Here is a 20,458-nt window from a genome sequence, read left to right on the forward strand (position 1 = left end):
GACTGGGAGCGCAAGACCAAGACCAAGACCAAGACCAGGTGTATTGGCGCAAGACCAAGACCAAGACTGGCTAAGTCTCGTCTTGTTCTTGCATTTGGGCAACACTAATTGAGAGACATCTCAAAGATTTCATTTGGTAATTTGTTATAAAATAATATACAATTGCCCTTGAATTAATAAAAATCATCATATCAACCCATTAACGGCCCACTACAGAGCACGGGTCTCCACCCACAATTAGAAGGGGTTAAGGCCGTAGTCCACCACACTGGCCCAGTGCGGATTGTTGGAATTGACACACCTTCGAGAACATGATGGAGAACTCCCAGAAATGCAGGTTTCCTCACGATGTTTTCCTTCACCGTTAAAGCAGGTGATATTTTAATTCCTTGAAACGTACGGCCCCTCGAAAGCGAAGTCGAAGTCATACCCCCTGGACTATCAGCGGTCGCAAAATCGTATATGCTTTTTAAGTAGTTATAATTGGCGGACCAAGCAAATGTTGGATCTGATGGTAAGTGGGAAACCATAGTTAAATCAGTGTTATGAGTCCACCAACCTAAGCCGTAGGTGTTAAGTCTCGATTGCCTATAAAATTTGCATTAAAACTAAGCGTAAAGTACGACAATAGTCCTTAAAATGGAACTGTATCTACGACCTCCCCGCTTTCAGTCCACCCTCTTAACCGCAGAGCTACTGAGGCACTATACGTCATCTGTTCAATATGTTCACAATTAACATTAAATCAGTCCTGGGTTCTATTCCCAGGTTTGGCAAGTAATTTTTAGGTATTGAGTATTTCTGTGGTACAATTGTCAGTACCAGGAGCTTGAATATTGACGTTTTCCACTCCCGTATCTCGGAAAGCACATAAAACCCTAGTCTGTACATACAATAAAACCGTTGAAGCCCACCAACCTATATTTATGCAGCGTGTTGGGATATATACTTCCTGTTTTTTATATAAAAGGTGACCTGTGTCCAGCAGAGGTTACTTCTTCATTATCTGAGAATGCATTATCACTTACGGTTAGACAAAGGTCAAGCGCTAGTTTGTAGTAGAATAAAATAAAGGTGTTGCATTTACAGGCTAAAGATAAATAAATGAATAATCGAAACTAAGCGGTAAAGAGTCGTATTGGAAAAGGTAATTTATTAACTTCTTAAAAATACAGCTTTCATACTAGGAAAGTCATTCCCAATACATTATTGCAATCCACAGAAGGTCATGATTTTTCTAAAACGTTGCCAAAAATTATGAATCATAATGATATTAAACACAGAAACCCTCTTTCTTCAGTTCCGTAGCTATTATCCTTGGCCAAAGAAAAAAATGCTCAGTATTCCGTACCGTCCGCAGCGTACGCGCAACGTATAAAAGCCTACGATTGCTTGTGGAGGCATCAGTCACTTGACCAGTGTTTAAGTAACAACATCAACATGAAATTCCTGGTAAGGATACTAAGATATATTTTTATTAATAAGGAGTTGTTTCAGAGCCTTTTAAATAGTGAAATCAAAGTTATATTAAAACAAGGATTCGTCGTGAAAAATAAATTCAATAGCCTAAACTTATAGAAACATTAAAATTAATATTCGCCAACCCTCATTGAAATAGCATGGTGGGTCTAAGCTCCAAATTCTTCTCTCCAACTGTATACGAACTGAGGGTGTTGATGATAGACCACGGTAGATGCTAAATATGTTTTAAATTTTCTTCTACTTCGTGTAAGTTTTCATGCTAACTAAAGTGACAATCACTTAAACGGATAAAACATCAAAGTTGACATTGTTATACAAATTTGACAGATTTACTTAACTCCAAAGTAAACTTTTTTAACTTATTATGTAACATTGGACGCGCAGATCGGAAGCAATCAATTGTGTTTGTAATTTTTATGATGTTATGAGCTCAAACCAATCCATAATTAATTATTGGTAGTTTTTTAAACGTATGCATTATAGGAAGTACTGGACCAAATCGAGGCCTTTGTTCACTGTAATGTATTTACAAAACAGGGTAGTTCGTATATATTGGTAAACTTCTAAGAAGCAAACTAACTATTTGACTTTAGTTTGTTATGCCAAAATTTCCTCCCGCTTTAATTATTGATAATTGTGAGCCATAGATAAGCCAGGAAATAAACATTTTCCTCTGTCCCCTTACATTGTAAAGGCAACAACAAAATTCATCATCATCACTTCAACAGATTGACGTCAAAAGGTTGACATAGGTTTTCTGTAGGGAATTCCAATCCACGGTCCTGGGCCGCTTGTTTCCAGCGGAGTGACTCGTTAAATGTCGTATGTCCACCTCCTTGGATTCCCATAACGCTGCGTTTACCGGTGCTGGATCACCATTTCAGCACCCTAACTTCACTCTGTTCTCACTTCAGCTTCACGACTCGCTATGTCAATAACTCTATCTTCTACCGATATTCGCATATGTGATTTGATCACATAGCTCTCACAACCACCCGTTAAGCGACTCTGAGCCTTCCTAACTTTATAATGTATTTAATTGAATACACAGCCCATTATACCTGTTGTTTCGGTGTTATTGCGATGCTTTTATGTGCTAAAATAACAAATAACTTATTGAAGTATCGGCAAAAATATCCGTAACTGTTTTCGACATTTTCATGATGATTCTTTATTTATTTTTTATTAAATAAGTAGTAGGATAAATTATTTAAATCTCAGTATGTACAATCAATTCTGGTTGTACATACTACACAGATATTAATTTCATGTTAGTTTATACACCAGAATTTAAAATGGAAGAATGCAACGTTTAGTTAAAGTACTTTAACTTTAATTCTGCCGAATTTGTCTCGCATCGCGTTGCATCTCCGGTGGATATCCTTCTATTACACAGAAAATTGCTTGTTTCCCACATGTTGCCAAAGCATTTGACTACGACAGTCGATCAGCGTATCCGATCTGTCTCAGGTATTATGTCTGTTACTAATTGAAGTTGTAAGGTGAATCAATTATGTGTCAAAGTTAAAGTCAAAAATATCTTTATTCAAGTAGGCCCACAGGTGACACTTTTGATGCGTACATAAGAATTACACGGTAGTGAGATGTGTGAAATCATACCCAGCTTATTTTGCTGTGGGCTTCTTTTAAGACCAGAATCCTATTGGATCTCTTTGGTAGCATTGTGTGTGAAAAAAACCATGATGAACGTTTCAAAAATTTGTAAATAGACGAATAAAAAAAATTGTAAGACCTTTAAAGCCGGTGTGGTTTAACCTTACAGCACATATTATGTCACTAGTTATGTAGCACACTTAAACCCATTTTTTTTTATTTATGAGGTTTATGTTAGCTTTATTGGAGTTGGTCTAAAAATATATAATTTAGAACAAGGAGCCTATCTTGCGAAATTTTATTTTAAAGAGCCGCTAAAAAAATAGTCTTAAGTCTTATATTTGAATTGCATTATGTGAAAGTAAATAAAATATGAACAAAGTGATCCTAAAAGGGTTCATTTTCATTATTAATGTTGGAACCCTAAAAACATCACTGATTTTAACAGACTACAACTTTTGACACATACAACACGTTGAATAATTAGAAGTAAATAACTAGTTAAGGTCTGTGCAGTTTTTTTAATCCCATTATTATCTGACGTTTATACAGACTACCTAAATAACGCAATTAGAACAAAAAGACAAAGAGCAAATCAAACGACAATATAAAGTCCGACAATTTCATTGTCTCGGTAGGATATTGCGCCACCTCAGCACAGGTTCATAAGTATAGACAATTAATGGCGAGGCTCACGTCCATGATTCACTGCCGACCCGAAGGACTTTCGCAATCATAAGTGGAAATTGCCATGAAATTGCCCCGCTATGTTTGAACTAGATCACTCCGTCTTCAAGGCTAGTCGAGTGAAGCTAAAGTTGACATAATAAGATCACACTTGACCATATGCGAAATCATATACATATATAGACTCTTGGTTGCACAAAATAGCCAGCCACCAGTCAGGAGCCTTGCCTTAGAAGAAAACGTATAATTATAACATATTTTGAATTATTTAACCCTCATACAATTCAACCGAAAGTTTAATTAAAACATCATAGTTATGCCAAACATTGGACGTCCACATCTGGAATTAGGTATTTTGTAAGGAGTTCCAAATACAACGGTCTTGTGCCGCTTAGGTCCAGCGGATCGCTTGATGTCTTTCGTCCACTCCAACACTGCGTTGGTGCGAGGTCACCTCACCATTCTAGCACCTTAGGACCCCACCGTCCATAGATCCTCCGAGCTATGTGCACCGCCCTGTGCGACTTGTGCCGCTTCGCGCCTTTTTGAGCTACTTCTGTAACTCTGGTTCTTCTATGGATCTCCTGATTTGATCACGTAGAGGTACTCCAAGAATAGTTCTCTCCATCGGGGGCTGAAAGACCCTGAGCCTTCTTATAAGACCCATTGTTAGCAAGCTCGTTTTAGAGCCATAAATCATAACTGGCAACAAACACTGTTCGAAAACTTTGGTCTTCAGACCGTCAAAGAAGATCACGAGATTAAAAATAATATGTTTATTTTTGAAATACCTTTTTTTGGTATGTAGCAAAAAATTAATAGTTTTCACTGCCGACTAGCTAAGCTCATTGATTTAAACTTGATAGCTCCTAGGTTTCCTGAGTTACGGAGATTATGATATTGACAAATAGACAGATGGACAACAAGGCATTGCAATATGGTTCCTTATTTCCTTTTGAGAGCTATTCTCATAAAATAAAAAAGAGCTGCTCCAATACCAGTGTAAGCGGTTAAATAAGTTGGAAAAAATACAGGTTTTATTAAAAGTCCTCTGAATGACATTATTTAATGAATTTTTTGTCCAAATTTTTACTGGGCGGATACCGTTAAACATGACGTGATCGTCGGTTTTACCCGCAATAAATAATTAATAGGTGCGTGAACTCTATCACTAAATTAACCTGTTATTAAAGTATTTCTTTTGAATAACAAATAATAATTTATGTTAATTAATTAGGCTTCTGAGAAAAAATAACAGATTGATTTTAACCCCAAAGGTTCCGTTATTTTCTCTATAGTGCACAACAAACTTGTCTAACGCATAGAATAAATACGGAAGCAAAAAGTAGAACTGTGTACTTAATAATTCCTCCGAATACAGAATCGTGTTCTTTTTAGGTAAATTATTTGTTAACTTATAACTAAAGCTTCGAGTTTAAAGAGTAGAATGGTAGAGATCGATTATCTGAGCACATTAAAAGTTTTCTCTGCTTCATTTTAAGAGCCCAAAGAGTGGTGCTATAACATGAGATTAAAAAAAATGCTTCCTAAATATTTTGACTTAGAGTTTTTTGTTTGCGTCTGACTAGAGCGACGACTTCCACTCGGATTTAAATTAGGTTTTTTATAATTATATTTGTATATAATACCTTGTAGGTATAATAAAATATCTGCTACTAGTTCTTATAAAAAAATATGACTACAATCGATCTTCTAAAATACAAATGTTTTGTTCTTCTTTTAGATTGTAGTCGCTCTGTCCATCGCAGCGGTGTGCGCTGAGGAAGCGAAGAAAACCGAAAAGCGAGGCCTTAGCGGACTCGGCTACGGTGGACTCGGCTACAGTGGGGTTGGCGGCTACGGTGGCCACGGCCTCGGCTATGGCGCTGGTTATGGCGCGGGCTACGGAGGCGGACTCGGCTACGGTGGATATGGAGGATACGGCGGATACGGTAAGTGAAATAATAATAAGGGTCTCAGCGGTCATTGCTGGCTGCGGTAGAATTGGGACCGAGTGGATACCCGGGTATCCACACGGATAAGGTATCCTTACACAATAGTTGATTTATTAATTTTCTTTTACTTGAGCATTAATTCCGCAATTTATCATTTAGTTTTCCTTTTCACTCAAAATAGTTATTTTACAAAATGCTTTAGCATATTAATAATGCCCGAACGCTTAAAGAAAAAAGCTGATTTTATAAAATAAATTTATCTAAAATTATATAATGACCCGTTTCTTTTTGGAATTGTAAGTTAAGAGCCTTATCTTCAAAGGACGGATAAAATCTTAGAAAATAATATAGGAGCAATGTGAACGGTCGAAGTTCAATCACCCAAATAATAATCTTTACAAGAGGAAATATAAAAAAAAATACATTTTTCAGTCGTAAATTGATAAGACTAATTTTACAGTACATTAGATATTTCAATTTTAAGAGGTACAAATTTTCGAGTTGAAAGATTTCTAATCGTATTTAATTTATGAAAAATTAAGGGAGAAAAATATCTCCAAAGAGCGTTCGAAAGCGAAACCACCTTCAACCTTTTTAAATATTGTGTATACATTAAAAGAAAGTCTTTGAAATAAACAGCTAAATGCCTAATTTCTTTAATATGCTTTCATACAGGAGTCTTAAATGTTTTACATAATAGATACATTAACATTTTATACTAAAAATTATCACAAAGTTGTAAGATAGTCGAAATTATTCAAGTTTAGTTGGGGGCTGTAGCGACTGTCGTACTATCTTCAATAAAATATATCACTAAATTATTTACTTTTTAACAATATTATCAGTAGGTAAAGATTATTTGGCAGAACTAGCGTTAATTTTCCTTAGTTTAAATACCCGATACGCTCTGTAGCACTTTAAGCTCATTAAAATCGAATGTAAAAAAGTTGATGAAACTATTTTTACACTCGTAGCTCGCACCGCAGTCGAGTTCAACTTTAAATTGACCAAAGGCTTTTACGCCACTAGACCGCGTTCAGACTTCGACAGTAGTTTGTATTCAAAGGGTCGCAGATGATTTCCTTGAAAATTTTAACACTCCGAGAAAATTCTGTGGAAGTACGCTCTCTCGTTCTTTCTATTGAGTCTTTGATTCAGAAATCTAGTGCCATTGTTTGCTAGACGTCGTGATTTGGAATTTCCCGTCCAATTTGAATACTACTGCTATCTTTGTTGTCATAGGATGTTGCTGACTTTTGCGCTGATTAAATAAATAAATAAATAAATAAATAAATAAATAAATAAATAAATATACTACGACAATACACACATCGCCACCTAGCCCCAAAGTAAGCGTAGCTTGTGTTATGGGTACTAAAGATGACTAAATAAATGGCTCAATTTCAAGTCAAAGTAGCTAGCTTTATAAGCTGACTATCGTCATCGTCTTCGTCAAAGCAATGGATTGTACCAAATGAGTCCAGCTTCCTCCTTACAACTCGTTTGCAAACAGCAGGTCTGTCCATGTAGGGAGCTGTACTACAGCTGTGTTCTGGTGCATTGACACCATTTTTACATTTTCCAATCAATCACTTTTTATTTTGCTAGAATATGGTGCATGCAACCTGATTTCTACCATACAGAAGATGTTTCACTACCAAAACTTTTGGGTAATTTTTTTCTTTCCATCTTTCCTTCATTTTAAACTGTAACTTGACTAAAATAATAAAAAAAAATGGATCAAAACTGCTACTCAAAGAGCTTTTTCACGCCTGCTAGTTATTCCGAAACCTTTAAGGTACTTAAGGTCTTCCTTTTCAGTGAAACCTATGACGTCAATGTTTTTTTATTACTACAAGTTAGCCATTGACTTAAAACTCACCTGATGGTTATTTTATGTAGTGTAAGTTTGGTAGCAGGCAGATGGCATGGCAGTTTTACGACTCCATTAATCGAGTTCGAACACTTAATCTAAATTGTCGGAATAGCTATCTAGCCACGGCCGAAACCTCCCACCAAACAAAATTAGGATACAGTAAAATGATGGGGTTATATCCCCATCACCTTTTTGCTAAGAAAACAAGGTTGACGTGAATATGTAGCTAAAAGCGTTTCAAAGAAAAGCTCTTTTAAGAGTCTTTTATTTCCCGGAATTGGATCTTCTATTATGTGAAAACGGAGAGAGAGAGCCTTAATTAATTGCTAATTACAAGTAGTAACGAACGGAACTTGTTAACTCGAATACGAAAATCCTCTCAAGCGATTAAACTTTGAACTGTCGTTTGTATTGCTAATCCAGGCTCACAGAAAACAAAATATTTCTTCTCTATACTTTTCTAGACAGTGGTGACTCGATGTTTTTAAAATTTGATGCAAATACGTCTTTATTAATACTTTTCGATAACATTTTTCATCAACCCGTCTCAGCAACCCGATTGTTAGAGTTTATAATAAATGGAAATAAAACAACAAGGCGACGATAATTTAATTATTTACCAAAAGAACGAAATACCTATTAAATTACACAAGACCGTATCTTGAAATAATATTTTTCATAATACCCAAAATTGTTAAAATTCAGCCATGGGACGGTATGTTTTTAACTCTATCATAATTTTCCTATTTGATTGTTTAAAGTTGAAAAATTTGTATATCATTCTACTAATCTTCACTTTTATTGGGTTTTCTCCACTATAGTATTTATGTATGCTGCATATAAATCTTTCTCTTAAATAACTCTATTGCTGAAAATGGCATTAAAATCTGTTGCGTAGTTCAACTTAGCGTACAAATGGCCGCAGTGACTTTGTTTCTGTGAATATAAAGATAATGCAGTTATTGTCGTCGCAGCAGCTGAACAAGCTGACAAGGAAACCCGCCATTCTATTACTTAGAGGGACCTGTAGCGAACAAGTTTAAAACGAGATAAAGACAAACAAATTCGATTTTAGTGAAGCTGTCTAAACTCTGCATAAAAGAAACATTAGCGATGCAATAAAACAGTAGTAAACCGTAGCTTTGTTTGCAGAGATACCAGATGAAAAGCGTTTGCTTCAAATGCCCATTATTCTGAACTGAATAAAGGTTGTGCACATTGCCGGCTTCATTCATCACTCCAATTTAGTTTTCTTTATTCCACTACCAGTTATTGTCTTGTATGCAATCCTACCAGGCTAGCAGCTAGCAGGATACCTGGCTAACATCTAAGGAGTAGGTATTTCAGTTTTAACCCACGCTTTGAATCTGTTCCTACGCGATCTCCCACCGGAACTTCCAAATACATTGTTGGCACGTCTTTATCGGTAGAGAAGTAACGAGACCAGACTAGAGAAAATTTTATGTCCCCAAACGGTGATGGAAAACATCTGGAGGAAACCAGCACGTCTGAGAGGTCTCCATAATGTTCTCAACGGCGTGTGAAGTCTACCAATCCGCACTTGGTCAGCTGGATAGAGTACGGTATTAATGCCGCTAACGGGTTGATAATGATGTCCCCAAAAGACCACATGGCTGACCTCTGCGCTGGACTGAAGGGTTTACATGATTTCCCAAGCACGTCTGTTAGCTAAAGGGTAATTTCCGACTTCTATTTTTAATTTTAACTCATTTAACTTTTTTTATAAGATTGTTTTTATGTACCCTAACCCTTAATGCATTTTAGTTAGTCTCAGTTAGCAGCGAAAGCATTAGGTTTATTGCACCATATATCTGCTAGTGCTGTACGACAATGGTCTTTATCTGCAAGCATTAAAATCTACAATATTACTACTCGTAACTACGTATCCATCTGTTCAGTATCTAGGGAGATTAAACTATTGTTTTACTCTAATTATTGCATGACGTTTGTGAAGTTTTGTGCAGCTTTATGTCTGGTGTACCACAGGGAAGTATGTAAGGACTTTTCATTTTAGTATATTTTTTATTAATAATATTGGTACAACAAAGTATTTAAGGTTGCCAGAGGAAGGTATTAGTCGAACATACACCAACCAGAATATTTCTTCTTGGAAACAGTGTAAATAAACTCTTTAGTGTATCGGTTATTCAATGTTCTATTATTTGCATAAATTAGAATGTGCGTTATTTATGTATGACACTCTAAAACTAAACTAAACTAAACACATCACCAGCACTAAACCATCTGTCTGTATAAACGTATAAACATAACTATGAAGTTCCAGAGTAAATCTGAATAGTATACGTTCCACTAATCAGATCAATGATGATCGTGAAGATAAACGTAATTTTTATAAAGTAGGTAATACACGCAAGTCGAGAGTTACGATAAAAATAAATGAAAGTGATACACTATGTATACAATATTCAGTTATAGCTAAAGTCATTACATTAATTTTGATTGGCCTTAGTCACGTAGGTAGTATAACTTAAACTGAAATGTGAAATATATTACAATATTTATATTATGATTACTGCAATTTTGCACGCGTGTGTACTAACTTTCCGCCTTCTTCCTTGAAGCGTAAAGCGGTAATTGAAACAATACTGAATTCACACGTTGATAAAAGTAACCACTAATTAGGCGGCATACAATGTTAAGGTGTTTATCTTGTCGATTTCTTGTGCCAGTGTCACAGGGCACTGTACTCACGTGGGAACCTAGAGACCTTGGCATACTAAATATAATGTATTGTTATATCCTTGCGACTCATTAACTTAAGGTTCGTAGCTATCGTTATATTTCAAGGTCAAGCTCTTTAATTGAAGAAAGATGCCCAACTGATAACCTTGTAATTTGAAACCCATCGCCTATAAACAGAGAAAAACTTCAGGTATGCCAGGAACACGTCCCACAAAGTGCCGCCTTTTGTCAATAAACCTGAGGTTTTTTTTTAATTCCTCTACAAGTTAGCCCCTGACTGCAATCTCACCAGGTAGTTGGTGATCCAGTCTAAGATGGTAGCGAGCTGAGCTGTAAGGTAGTCATACCCCTAATCGGTTTCTACGCGACATTGCACCATACATAGGTGTAGGTCTTTAACCTGTTTACCTGTAACTAGGCAACACTTCAATGCTGTTTAACAGCAGAAATAAGCGTAGCGAGAGAGCAAGATACTTCACCGGACTTAGCTTTAACATCATCAACCAATCTTATTCAATAATTATGTCCATCAACTATGTAGTGAACCAAGAAATACACATTCGCATTAAATTATGAGTTTGGGGGATCTTTTATTGTTAAAATTTCCTAAAGAACTGAATAATTTCGTGAATGAGACCTTAGTTTTTGCAAAGGCCACAACAAAATCCGTCACGGTTTATGCCTATTAAGCATTTTTTTTTGCAAAATATTTATTGTTTAGTGACCTTATCAATGGCCATTACTGTTATTAGATCACAATCGTTTACTTTTCTGACTCAACGGACTATGAATTGCAATGACTAACAATCAATCATCCGAGAAATAGTACCTGCTGCTTATGCAAAAATATCTTCCTCGGTAGTCCAATGGTCATAAATCAGATCCAGGATTCGATTCTTGGGCCGAATTAAAATAATATAACAATAGAACTAGTTACATCATACTGATATTATAAAAGAAAACGTGTGTCTGGTTGTTTGTTAGCTATGTTCAGCTCAACCACATCATGATGGAATTTGACACATATAATATAGCTTGAATCCTGTAATAGTGTTGTTGTTTTACGATTGAAACAAGTGTCTTTAATGGAAAATATATATCTTTAAACCTAGATGGATATCGGATACTTTTTATTAAGTAAAAGTACCAGAATTACTTCCAAGGGAGATTTAAATACAAAACCTTTGTTAGCTATGCTATGCACTTCATATCTTGGTAAAATTTTGAATAGAGACAGCTAAGCTAGAAAGCTCAGCTAGCAGGACAGAATATTATAATACTAATTACCCCGAAAATACAGGATTTTCAAAAAACGAATTTGCGGACAATGATTCTGCAAATTATTATTTTTTCTTAACATTTGTTACAGCCGCCCCAGTAGCTGTCAGTAAAGTAGCCTACACCACCACCCACGGAGGATACGGAGGATATGGTGGATACAGCGGCCTTGGCGGATACAGCGGCCTCGGCGGATACAGCGGCCTTGGTGGATACAGCGGTCTCGGCGGATACTCCGGCTTGGGTAAATTATAATAATATTCTTTGTTTTGTTAGATTATTTGGTAGTTACTTATATGGTGCCGTATGGTGATTGAGCTCGAAATACAGTTGTAACCACCCCTCCTCTTCCCGCGAGAGTCGTAAGAGGCGTACGGAATATAGCAGAGAACGGGCAACAGCGAACTCGTTGCTACTTCTATCTACCATCCACTGTGTCGTGTGTGCGTATCACCAATCCGTAGTGACTATGTGCAAACCCACCATTAGGACAGAAATTTTAGTCCACCAGTGGAATGTTATAGGTTATTGACTGCCTCGTTGGTCTAGTGATGAGCATGTAAAGTCGAACATGCTCACCACTGCATGCAAGCAGATCACGAGGGTAAATCTCTATCGGATCGGTATAGGGTTTTCCTATCAAGAAGTTCTTAGTACCAGCTCGGAGTATGGAAATTGGTGGCCATTCACCCCCGTGCTGAGGAAAGCAGTTTAAGCTGGTGGGACTGCGTCTGCGATCTCTTTCTGCGTCTGTCCCATCGGAGAATAGAAAGTGCTATGTTAGTGCAGACATTTGTGCGGCATAATATCTCCCGCGTAGTTGGGAAATCTCTCTAGAGAATTACCATCGTGGCTGAAATGAGTCATGGAAGCTGCGTTTTGGTATAGGCTATTGATGAATATGGCAGCTATTATTACAAAACACGATCTATTTACAGGAGGATATGGAGGTTACGGACATGGTGGTTACGGAGCGTCTCCCATCGGCTACGGAGGGTACGGCTACTCCGGCGCCGGAGGATACGGGCACGGCCTGGGAGGATATGGCGGATATTACGGACACCACTAAACAACCTCTACATCCCTTCTTCTCAATGTGTTCATCTTCCAAATCTATTTAATACTCGACAAATATCTATATATACCACTTCTCAAGTATACTACTGATAGCAAACATGCTCAACGTTATAAAGTTCAATCAAGCTACCTCGAACATCTATTTGAGCATTCCTATGCAGATATGAAGCTTGCTCGTCAAACTTGTATCTGCGTTAGAATCCAGCTATGATTCAATGAAGAGTTCTCCAAGACACTAGTTATGTGACATCTTGGCGCCTATTACAATATTTTGTATGTGATAATTTCAACAACGAATTTCATTGCAACACTTTGTAAATATGTAATAAATGATTTTAATAAGTATAACTTTTGTTCTATATTCCCCTATTTATTTTATTAGTACAAAGAATAGAAATCTTCTTACCAAGTAAGCCCGACACTTAAACGTCTTGCTGCTGGGGCCACACGTATAGGTTTAAGAACATAGATTCACAACACTGCTCCAAGGCGGGTTGCCAGACTAAAATTCACTATACCAAATTTAAATGTTGCAAACTTACACAAATAAGAATCGTTTAAGGATATTCACCATAATAAGGCTGACTTTTTATGTTCACTTAGGATCAACGAACCATAGTAATTCAAGAATAAACAAAATATTAAATTAAAACCTAAAAATAGATTTTAAACTTAATTCTTAGAATACTTAGTACAACTCTGACCTAGAGCAAAAGTCTTTTGAAAGTCCCCTTGTTGCCTAACTGAAAAATAATACTCCGAGGTGGTCCTTTTGTATAGTACCTACTTCAAAAAAAATTAAAATTAAAATGTTGAATGTCTTTGTGCCTGGTGTTACGGCTTAGCCTACATTTCGAAAGATTCTCCATCTTCTAAGCCATCCACCAATCACCAAGCTCTGCCATCCGGATTAGTTTTATTTTCTTAATGCTTTGTTAAAATTTATTAACTATGGTTTATTATTTAAAGTTGGAGATGTTTTATTTATACGCTTAAACCTAACTAACATTTACCTAACTATTTTAGCTGGGCTAGAGTGCAAGCGCCGTGACAAATTTCTGAACTTGTAAGTGCGCCGCTGGCTTTAAAATGTTGGGAACCCCTGGCCTATACCATGTTTTCAGAAGTGCACGATAACCTTTACCCAAGACGTAAACGTTGGATTGAAGGTTAAAATGCAAAAACTACTCCTTCGAATGATTATAATGAATGGATTTTTTAGGAGTTCTCACGCTTGAACGAACTTTGAAGAATGTTAGGATAACTAGAAAAAGGTGAAGTTAAGTCATTGAAGTCAAACAAACTATTTTATAAACTTATTTTTACCGACGAAGCAATTAAATATTCCGTTCATACAATTCGTACTAATCCTATTGACGTCATAAATGTAACAGTTTGTAACGAATTTTGTTATTCTTTCACGCAAAAACTTCTTTATAGATTATCATAAAACTTTACAGTAAAATAGGTTATACACTAGAATATCACTTAGGCTACAATTTAAAAAGATATTGTGTCAAGTAGCCAAAATATAAAAATAAGTTTTGTAACTTAAGTCGGAAAAATATTTTGTCTGTACATATTTTGTTGTATCCAGTGCAGAAACATTTCGGCTATCCGTGGATTCCCGAAGCGTCATTACCAATCTACGTTTTGTTATCAGCTCCTTCCATACCAAAGATAAACATACCAAACAGAAGTATGTGTCTATGGATGTTTTGTCTTAAGAGAGAGAAATATAGAGCTTTCTCACTGGTCACTGCTCTTGTGCGGGTCATAACAATTAATTTAAGTGATACTAACAGATACCTGAAGCGTTATTTAAGAGTCGACCGTCGCCATCAGCGCGCGATTCCGACTCGCGCATCCGTCCCGTACGGATGTCTGTCTCGCAACCGATTGCTCGAGGTGAAAGTGTCAGTGGAAATCAGTGTCCGATTCTGCGTTGTGGTAGTGCAGTGTAGTTCTAGGGTCTAGGATTCCTGTAAGTACACGTGTTATTATTAGCGTAGTTTAACACCCTCGTCACCTAAAGGCGAGGCCCCATAGGGCCACACCCTTTTTTTAGGCACACACCTCCCTGCATGGCAGGGAGGTCAACCGCTACCCCGGGGGCCGCCATGGCCCTCGCCGACTCCGACCTTAATCTGGAGGCCCTCTTAAAGGACCTCCAGGAGAATAACGCGGGTTACCTAAACCGCTTTAGGACTGTTAGGCCTAGAGTGTTCACGGACAGCCCGCAATCCCCGGCTCCCGCAGAGCCGATTACCGACGACCCGGTCGCTATCCCTGCGATAGCGATCGAAGAATCTACCTCCCCGGCATCATCCGAGACCGACGACGGCTTCACCGTCGTCGGTGCTAAAAAGCGGAAGCTTAAAGCTTCCAAATCCAAGGCGAACCCGCCAAAGAAAGTGGTACCGGACCGCCCGATTAAGACCCAGTCCCAAGCGCCCCGCGCAGCGCCTCGCGCAGCGTCCCAGGCTTCCCCTGCGGACGAAGACGAGCCCGAAGACTCCCCTATGGAGGAGCAACCCCAACCCAGGGATAGAATCCCACCTCTCTTCATCCGCGACAAGCTCGCATGGATGAAAATCATCCCGCTTCTTGAAGCGAACGGCATCGGCTTCACCGGTGCCCGATCCACCGCTATAGGCATTAGAGTACAGTGCCTATCCTCCGACGACCACCGTCGGCTAACTTCAATGCTCAGAGAGCATAATATAGGTTTTCATACCTACGCCCTAAGAGACGAACGCATTCTCCGCGTCGTCATTAAAGGATTACCGAAGGAGATTAGCTCCGAGGTAATAAAAGCCGACCTTTTGTCGCAAAATCTACCTGTCCTGGAGGTACATAGGATGTACAATACCAGGACGAAATATGTCTACGAGATGGTTCTCGTTTTATTAGAACTTTCCCCCGAAGGTAAAGAGATTTACAATCTCGAAAAAGTGTGCCACCTTTCAGGACTCACTATCGAGAAGCCCCATAACAGAGGCAAGGTCGGCCAGTGCCACCGATGCCAACTGTACGGCCATTCCGCAAGGAATTGTTTCGCCCGCCCTAGGTGCGTCAAGTGCCTGGGCGACCACGGCACCGCCGATTGCTCCCGACGGGACCCGACCGTCGACGAACCACCGAGCTGTGTACTCTGCTACACCCAAGGGCACCCCGCGAATTATCGCGGATGCCCAAAGGCGCCGCAGTTTACACGGCGCAGGGGTCCGCCGCCGGCTCGGAGACCCGCAGCACAGCCCGCCCAACGCTTCGTCCCAGCGCCGGTACCCGCTACCAGCGCATGGGCCAAGCCCCTTAACGGAGCGCCTAGCGCCTCCGCCCCCGCCCCCGCACCGGTGCCGGTAGCCCCTCAGGCCACCGCACCGGCAGCGGCCCACCCGGCCTCAGCGCCCTCGCCCATGCACCTATCTCCGGATATGGACCCCCTGGACTTCATCCAGTACCTCGTGTCTGCGGTTGACATGAACGAGGTAAAAGTATTCTTTGCAAAGGCAAAGGTCTCCCTCAACCAGGCTATGCGTGAGCACTCTAGCCTCCTAACAACCATCGGGACTATCCAAAAAGCAATCCGTTAATGGGTAGTACATATAAAGGTAGGGTAAAACCACACTCCCTGACAGTCAGCTTCTTTAATGCAAACGGCATTATCGATCAAATGCATCAAATCCGTGAATTTATATGTGCACAACAAATCGATATCTTCCTAGTGCAAGAGACCTTCTTAAAACCTAGTAGAAGCGATCCCAAAGTTGGAAATTATAACTTAATTAGAAATGATCGGACCACCAACCGGTTGGGTGGTACCGCGATCTATTACAGAAGGGCTCTTCACTGCACTCCTCTCGATCCTCCACAGCTTACCAACATGGAAGCCTCCGTATGTCAGGTGGGTATGACCGGCCATCCGTCGATCATACTAGCATCCGTTTATCTCTCACCGAACAAAACCTTTTTAGAGAGTGACTTACTCGCTCTCCTCTCCTTAGGTGACTCTGTCATTTTGGCTGGCGACTTCAACGCTAAGCACACCGACTGGTCCCGCTCCACTAACGCGCACGGACGACAACTTAACATACTTGTCAGACGACCCGACCTCAACTTTATCGTAGTTGCCCCAGACTCGCCGACTCGCTTCCCGATGTCGGATAGTTCGATCGACCGACCGGACATACTCGACATAGCGCTCCTCAAGAATATCACCCTTCAGGTGAACTCTGTGGAAGTGCTATCCGAGCTATGTTCGGATCACAGACCTGTCAAACTACAGCTAGGCCCCGTAGGCCCCGCGATCCTCCCGACCCGTAAAGTCATCGACTTCAAGAAGCTCTCCGGGCTACTCGAAGCGAAGGACTCTGTGCACCTCTCTAAAATTCCTGACGTCGTAGAGACATTAGAGCAAGCCCAGGCAGCCTCACTGCACCTGACCAACCACGTTTGTGACGCTACGAGCGAATGCTCCCGCGAGATGCCGTGCGGATTTTACCGCATGGTACTCACGGAGGACGCGCGAGAGCTAATCACAAACAAGAATAGGGCCCATAGGGAGCATGACAAATATCCGACACGACAGAATCGGTTAGAACTCTGGAGAGCCCAGAGGAAGGTAGTGTCTATCATTACCGCACTCCGACACGGACAATGGGACAGGTTCTTGGGGGAGCTCTCGCCATCGCGTAGTGCGTTCTACAAACTGGCGAAGGCTCTCAAAATGACCCGCGCTCCCGCCCTCCCACCGTTAGCACGCCCCGACCTTCCGCCCGCCTTTGAAGATATCGATAAGGCTGAATGCATGGCTGACTGCCTCGAATCCCAATGCTCTCCGAGCACCGTATCCATTGATAGGCCCCACGTCTTGCGAGTCGAAAGCGAACTCGCAACAATCCTCTCGACCCCTCCCGATGGTGAACCTCTCGCCCCGACGACCTGCGATGAAGTTCATACTATTATCAAGGGTTTCCACTCTAAGAAAGCCCCAGGCCCCGACGGCATTACCAATAAAACCCTAAAGTTACTCCCAGGACAAATTATCAACCTACTTGTGGTAATTTTTAATGTATTCTTGGCAAACTGCTACTTCCCCAACCAGTGGAAGGAAGCAACAGTCATAGGTATCCACAAGTCGGGCAAACCCCGCGACCTTCCCTCCAGTTATCGCCCTATAAGCCTCCTCAACACCTTAGCAAAGGTGTATGAGAGGGTAATATTACACAGACTGAAGGCAGTCGTAGAGGAGAAAAACCTCCTTAACGACGAGCAATTCGGCTTTCGAGCCAAGCACTCTTGCGTCCACCAAGCGCACCGCCTCACGGAGCACATACTGGCAGGATTCAATCGATACAGACACATGAGCCCCACTGGGGCCGTGTTCTTAGACATTGCCAAGGCCTTCGACAGGGTCTGGCACGCCGGCTTGTTGTACAAGCTGCACCATCTGGGCGTGCCAGCTAGTCTCGTTCGTTTGCTGCGAGCGTATCTCACCGATCGCACATTTCGCTATCGTCTAGACGGTACGCTCTCTTCCCCTAGACCCATACGAGCGGGAGTCCCTCAGGGCTCCGCGCTCTCCCCACTTCTATACGCGCTCTTCACGAGCGACATTCCCCGCGACCTACCGGCGACGGTCAAACTGGCCCAATTCGCCGACGATACCGCTCTCTTTGCGACCGATCCCAAAAAGAGCAACATTGCAAGTCGACTCCAAAAGGCGCTCCACCTGCTGGGCAAGTGGTTCCGCCTCTGGAGGATCGAGGTTAACCCCGAGAAGAGCGCAGCGGTGCTCTTCACGGGCAAACCGAGAGGCCGCTTCACGGTAAACCCCGCAGAGGTCACCCTCTACGGGCGTCCCATACCCTGGCAAGACAAGGCCAAATACCTGGGAGTAACGTTCGATCATAGAATGAGCTTCACCGCACACATTCGCAAGGCCCGCAACAAGGCTGCGTATGTGATGGGTCGTCTCTATCCGATGATTTGCCGCAAAAGCAAATTATCCCTCCGTCACAAGGTAACCTTGTATAAAACGTGCATACGTCCCATTATGACATACGCCAGCGTCGTATTCGCCCATCGCCCTCACAGCTCCTACAGGAGCTTTCAAGTCCTGCAGAACAAATTTATGCGTATGACCACGGACAGTCCGTGGTACATGCGCAACGTAGATCTCCACCGAGACCTCGATCTTCCCACCATAGCCCAGTACCTGAAAACATTATCAAAGACCTACTTTGAAAATGCAGTCCGACACCCCAACCCCCTAGTGGTCGAGGCGTCCACTTATACCCCCGTCCCCGACGTCGAACCAAAGCGGCGACGTCCGAAGCATGTCCTTGACGACCCTGACGACAAAATAACTACCGACAACGTGTCCCAACCACACACACACACGCAACATTCACAGCGTCTTCGCCGGCGAAGACGAGGGCCCCGATTTCTGACGTCATCCGGACGTGGATCCTTACCACGGTCACGGGGGCGTTCGGACTAAACAATGATTAGTCCAAAAGTCCACCAACAGTCAGATTAACGTCGAACCGAGCCGAGGTCCGAGTCCTCGCAGGAGGCACCCTCGGGTCGACGTCTCCCATACTCCCCCCGATGTCGTCGAGCCCTGGGGCTCTTCTCATGGCGAGCTTTCGCGCTCGCCCCACTCCCCCGGTGACGCCGTAGCAACCCCTTAGGAGGTTATCGGCAAGTGTCCTTCCGAAAAAGCAAAAAAAAAAAAAGCAACCTGAAGCGTTATGCCTTCAACTACACTAAACGTGGGATAAGAGGAAGATGAAGAATGAACAATCAATGATCTGAAAGCTTGACATTGTTACTGAATTTGGAAAACAATCCTTACTGATATTGCTCTAATAAGCGAGGAGGCCTTAGCTCAGCAGTACTCATTGGCCATGATCAGACTGAGCTTAATAATCATGGTGCCAAAGCGACCAGTTTTTGACCTTCGACCAGCGAAGCGAGTTTTTGACCTTCCTGGCGCAACAGTGAGCGCTGTGATTTTAATTAGGAGGTCGCGGGCTCGATTCTCGGCAGGGGCTATTAGGGAATTTGTAATTTCTGAATTTTCTTTGGTCTGCTCTCGTGGGAGGCTTTGGCCCTGGCTAGTCACCACCCTACCGAAAAAGACATGCAGCTACACAGTGCTCCGTTCCGCTTCGAAACCGTTTAGCTCTCTAACAGGTCAGCCCGCCACCATCTTAGACTGCGTCATAACTTACCACCGGGTGAGATTACAGTCAAGGGCTAACTTGCAGAAGAATAAAAAAAGTATTATTTTAAATTCCCTAAATTAAAAAAACCACATAACTTATAATAGTAAGAGGTGCGTGCTGGGGATGGAACTTGGTCTCCCCGGAAGGGAGGCCGAAGTTTCAACCATGAGGCTGTCGCCGCTTGCGTTTTACGATAATATGAGATATTATAATGGCAAGCGTCTATTATCTCTAGCCCCGTCCCCAACCCCCGCCTAATAGCCCTATAAACTACGTTAGTGTCAATTCCTTACAACAGTTCTCCGCCCACCGGGGATTAACGTTCAGGGAAATATACTCGTAGTTAAGTACTGAAGGATAACATCCGGTTGTTCTATCTAACTTACAGTTAAGATTAATTCTCTTGCGAAGCCTCTACGTGCCTCTCGGAATCTTTGAGGTCAGGTCTTTAATTGCGTTGTGGTAATTTCATATTTAGTTTTTTGATTTTTTAATTGGAAAGAATTTCTGTTAGTTGTTTGTTACAATTA

The 20,458-nt window shown here is 41.2% G+C and overlaps 1 protein-coding gene across 1 annotated transcript; it reads left to right on the top strand.

Moving 5' to 3' along the window:
• The first annotated feature begins 1,421 nt into the window (after nucleotides 1-1,421).
• LOC120631606 (keratin-associated protein 19-2-like) lies at nucleotides 1,422-12,996 on the top strand. The gene is made up of 4 exons (XM_039901253.1): nucleotides 1,422-1,452; nucleotides 5,528-5,735; nucleotides 11,708-11,860; nucleotides 12,555-12,996. The coding sequence occupies exons 1-4, from the start codon at nucleotides 1,441-1,443 to the stop codon at nucleotides 12,683-12,685; spliced, it is 504 nt and encodes a 167-aa protein (XP_039757187.1). The 5' UTR covers nucleotides 1,422-1,440; the 3' UTR covers nucleotides 12,686-12,996.
• The last annotated feature ends 7,462 nt before the right edge of the window (nucleotides 12,997-20,458 follow it).

The sequence above is a fragment of the Pararge aegeria genome, chromosome 18 (genome assembly GCF_905163445.1).
Source record: "Pararge aegeria chromosome 18, ilParAegt1.1, whole genome shotgun sequence".
In the NCBI taxonomy this organism is placed as follows: Eukaryota; Metazoa; Arthropoda; class Insecta; order Lepidoptera; family Nymphalidae; genus Pararge; species Pararge aegeria.

Bases quoted from the DNA above. Each gene is read 5' to 3' on its own strand.
- LOC120631606 (XM_039901253.1), top strand. The intron at 5,736-11,707 runs GTAAGTGAAATA...CATTTGTTACAG, and splicing joins TGGAGGATACGGCGGATACG to CCGCCCCAGTAGCTGTCAGT. The intron at 11,861-12,554 runs GTAAATTATAAT...ATCTATTTACAG, and splicing joins CGGCGGATACTCCGGCTTGG to GAGGATATGGAGGTTACGGA.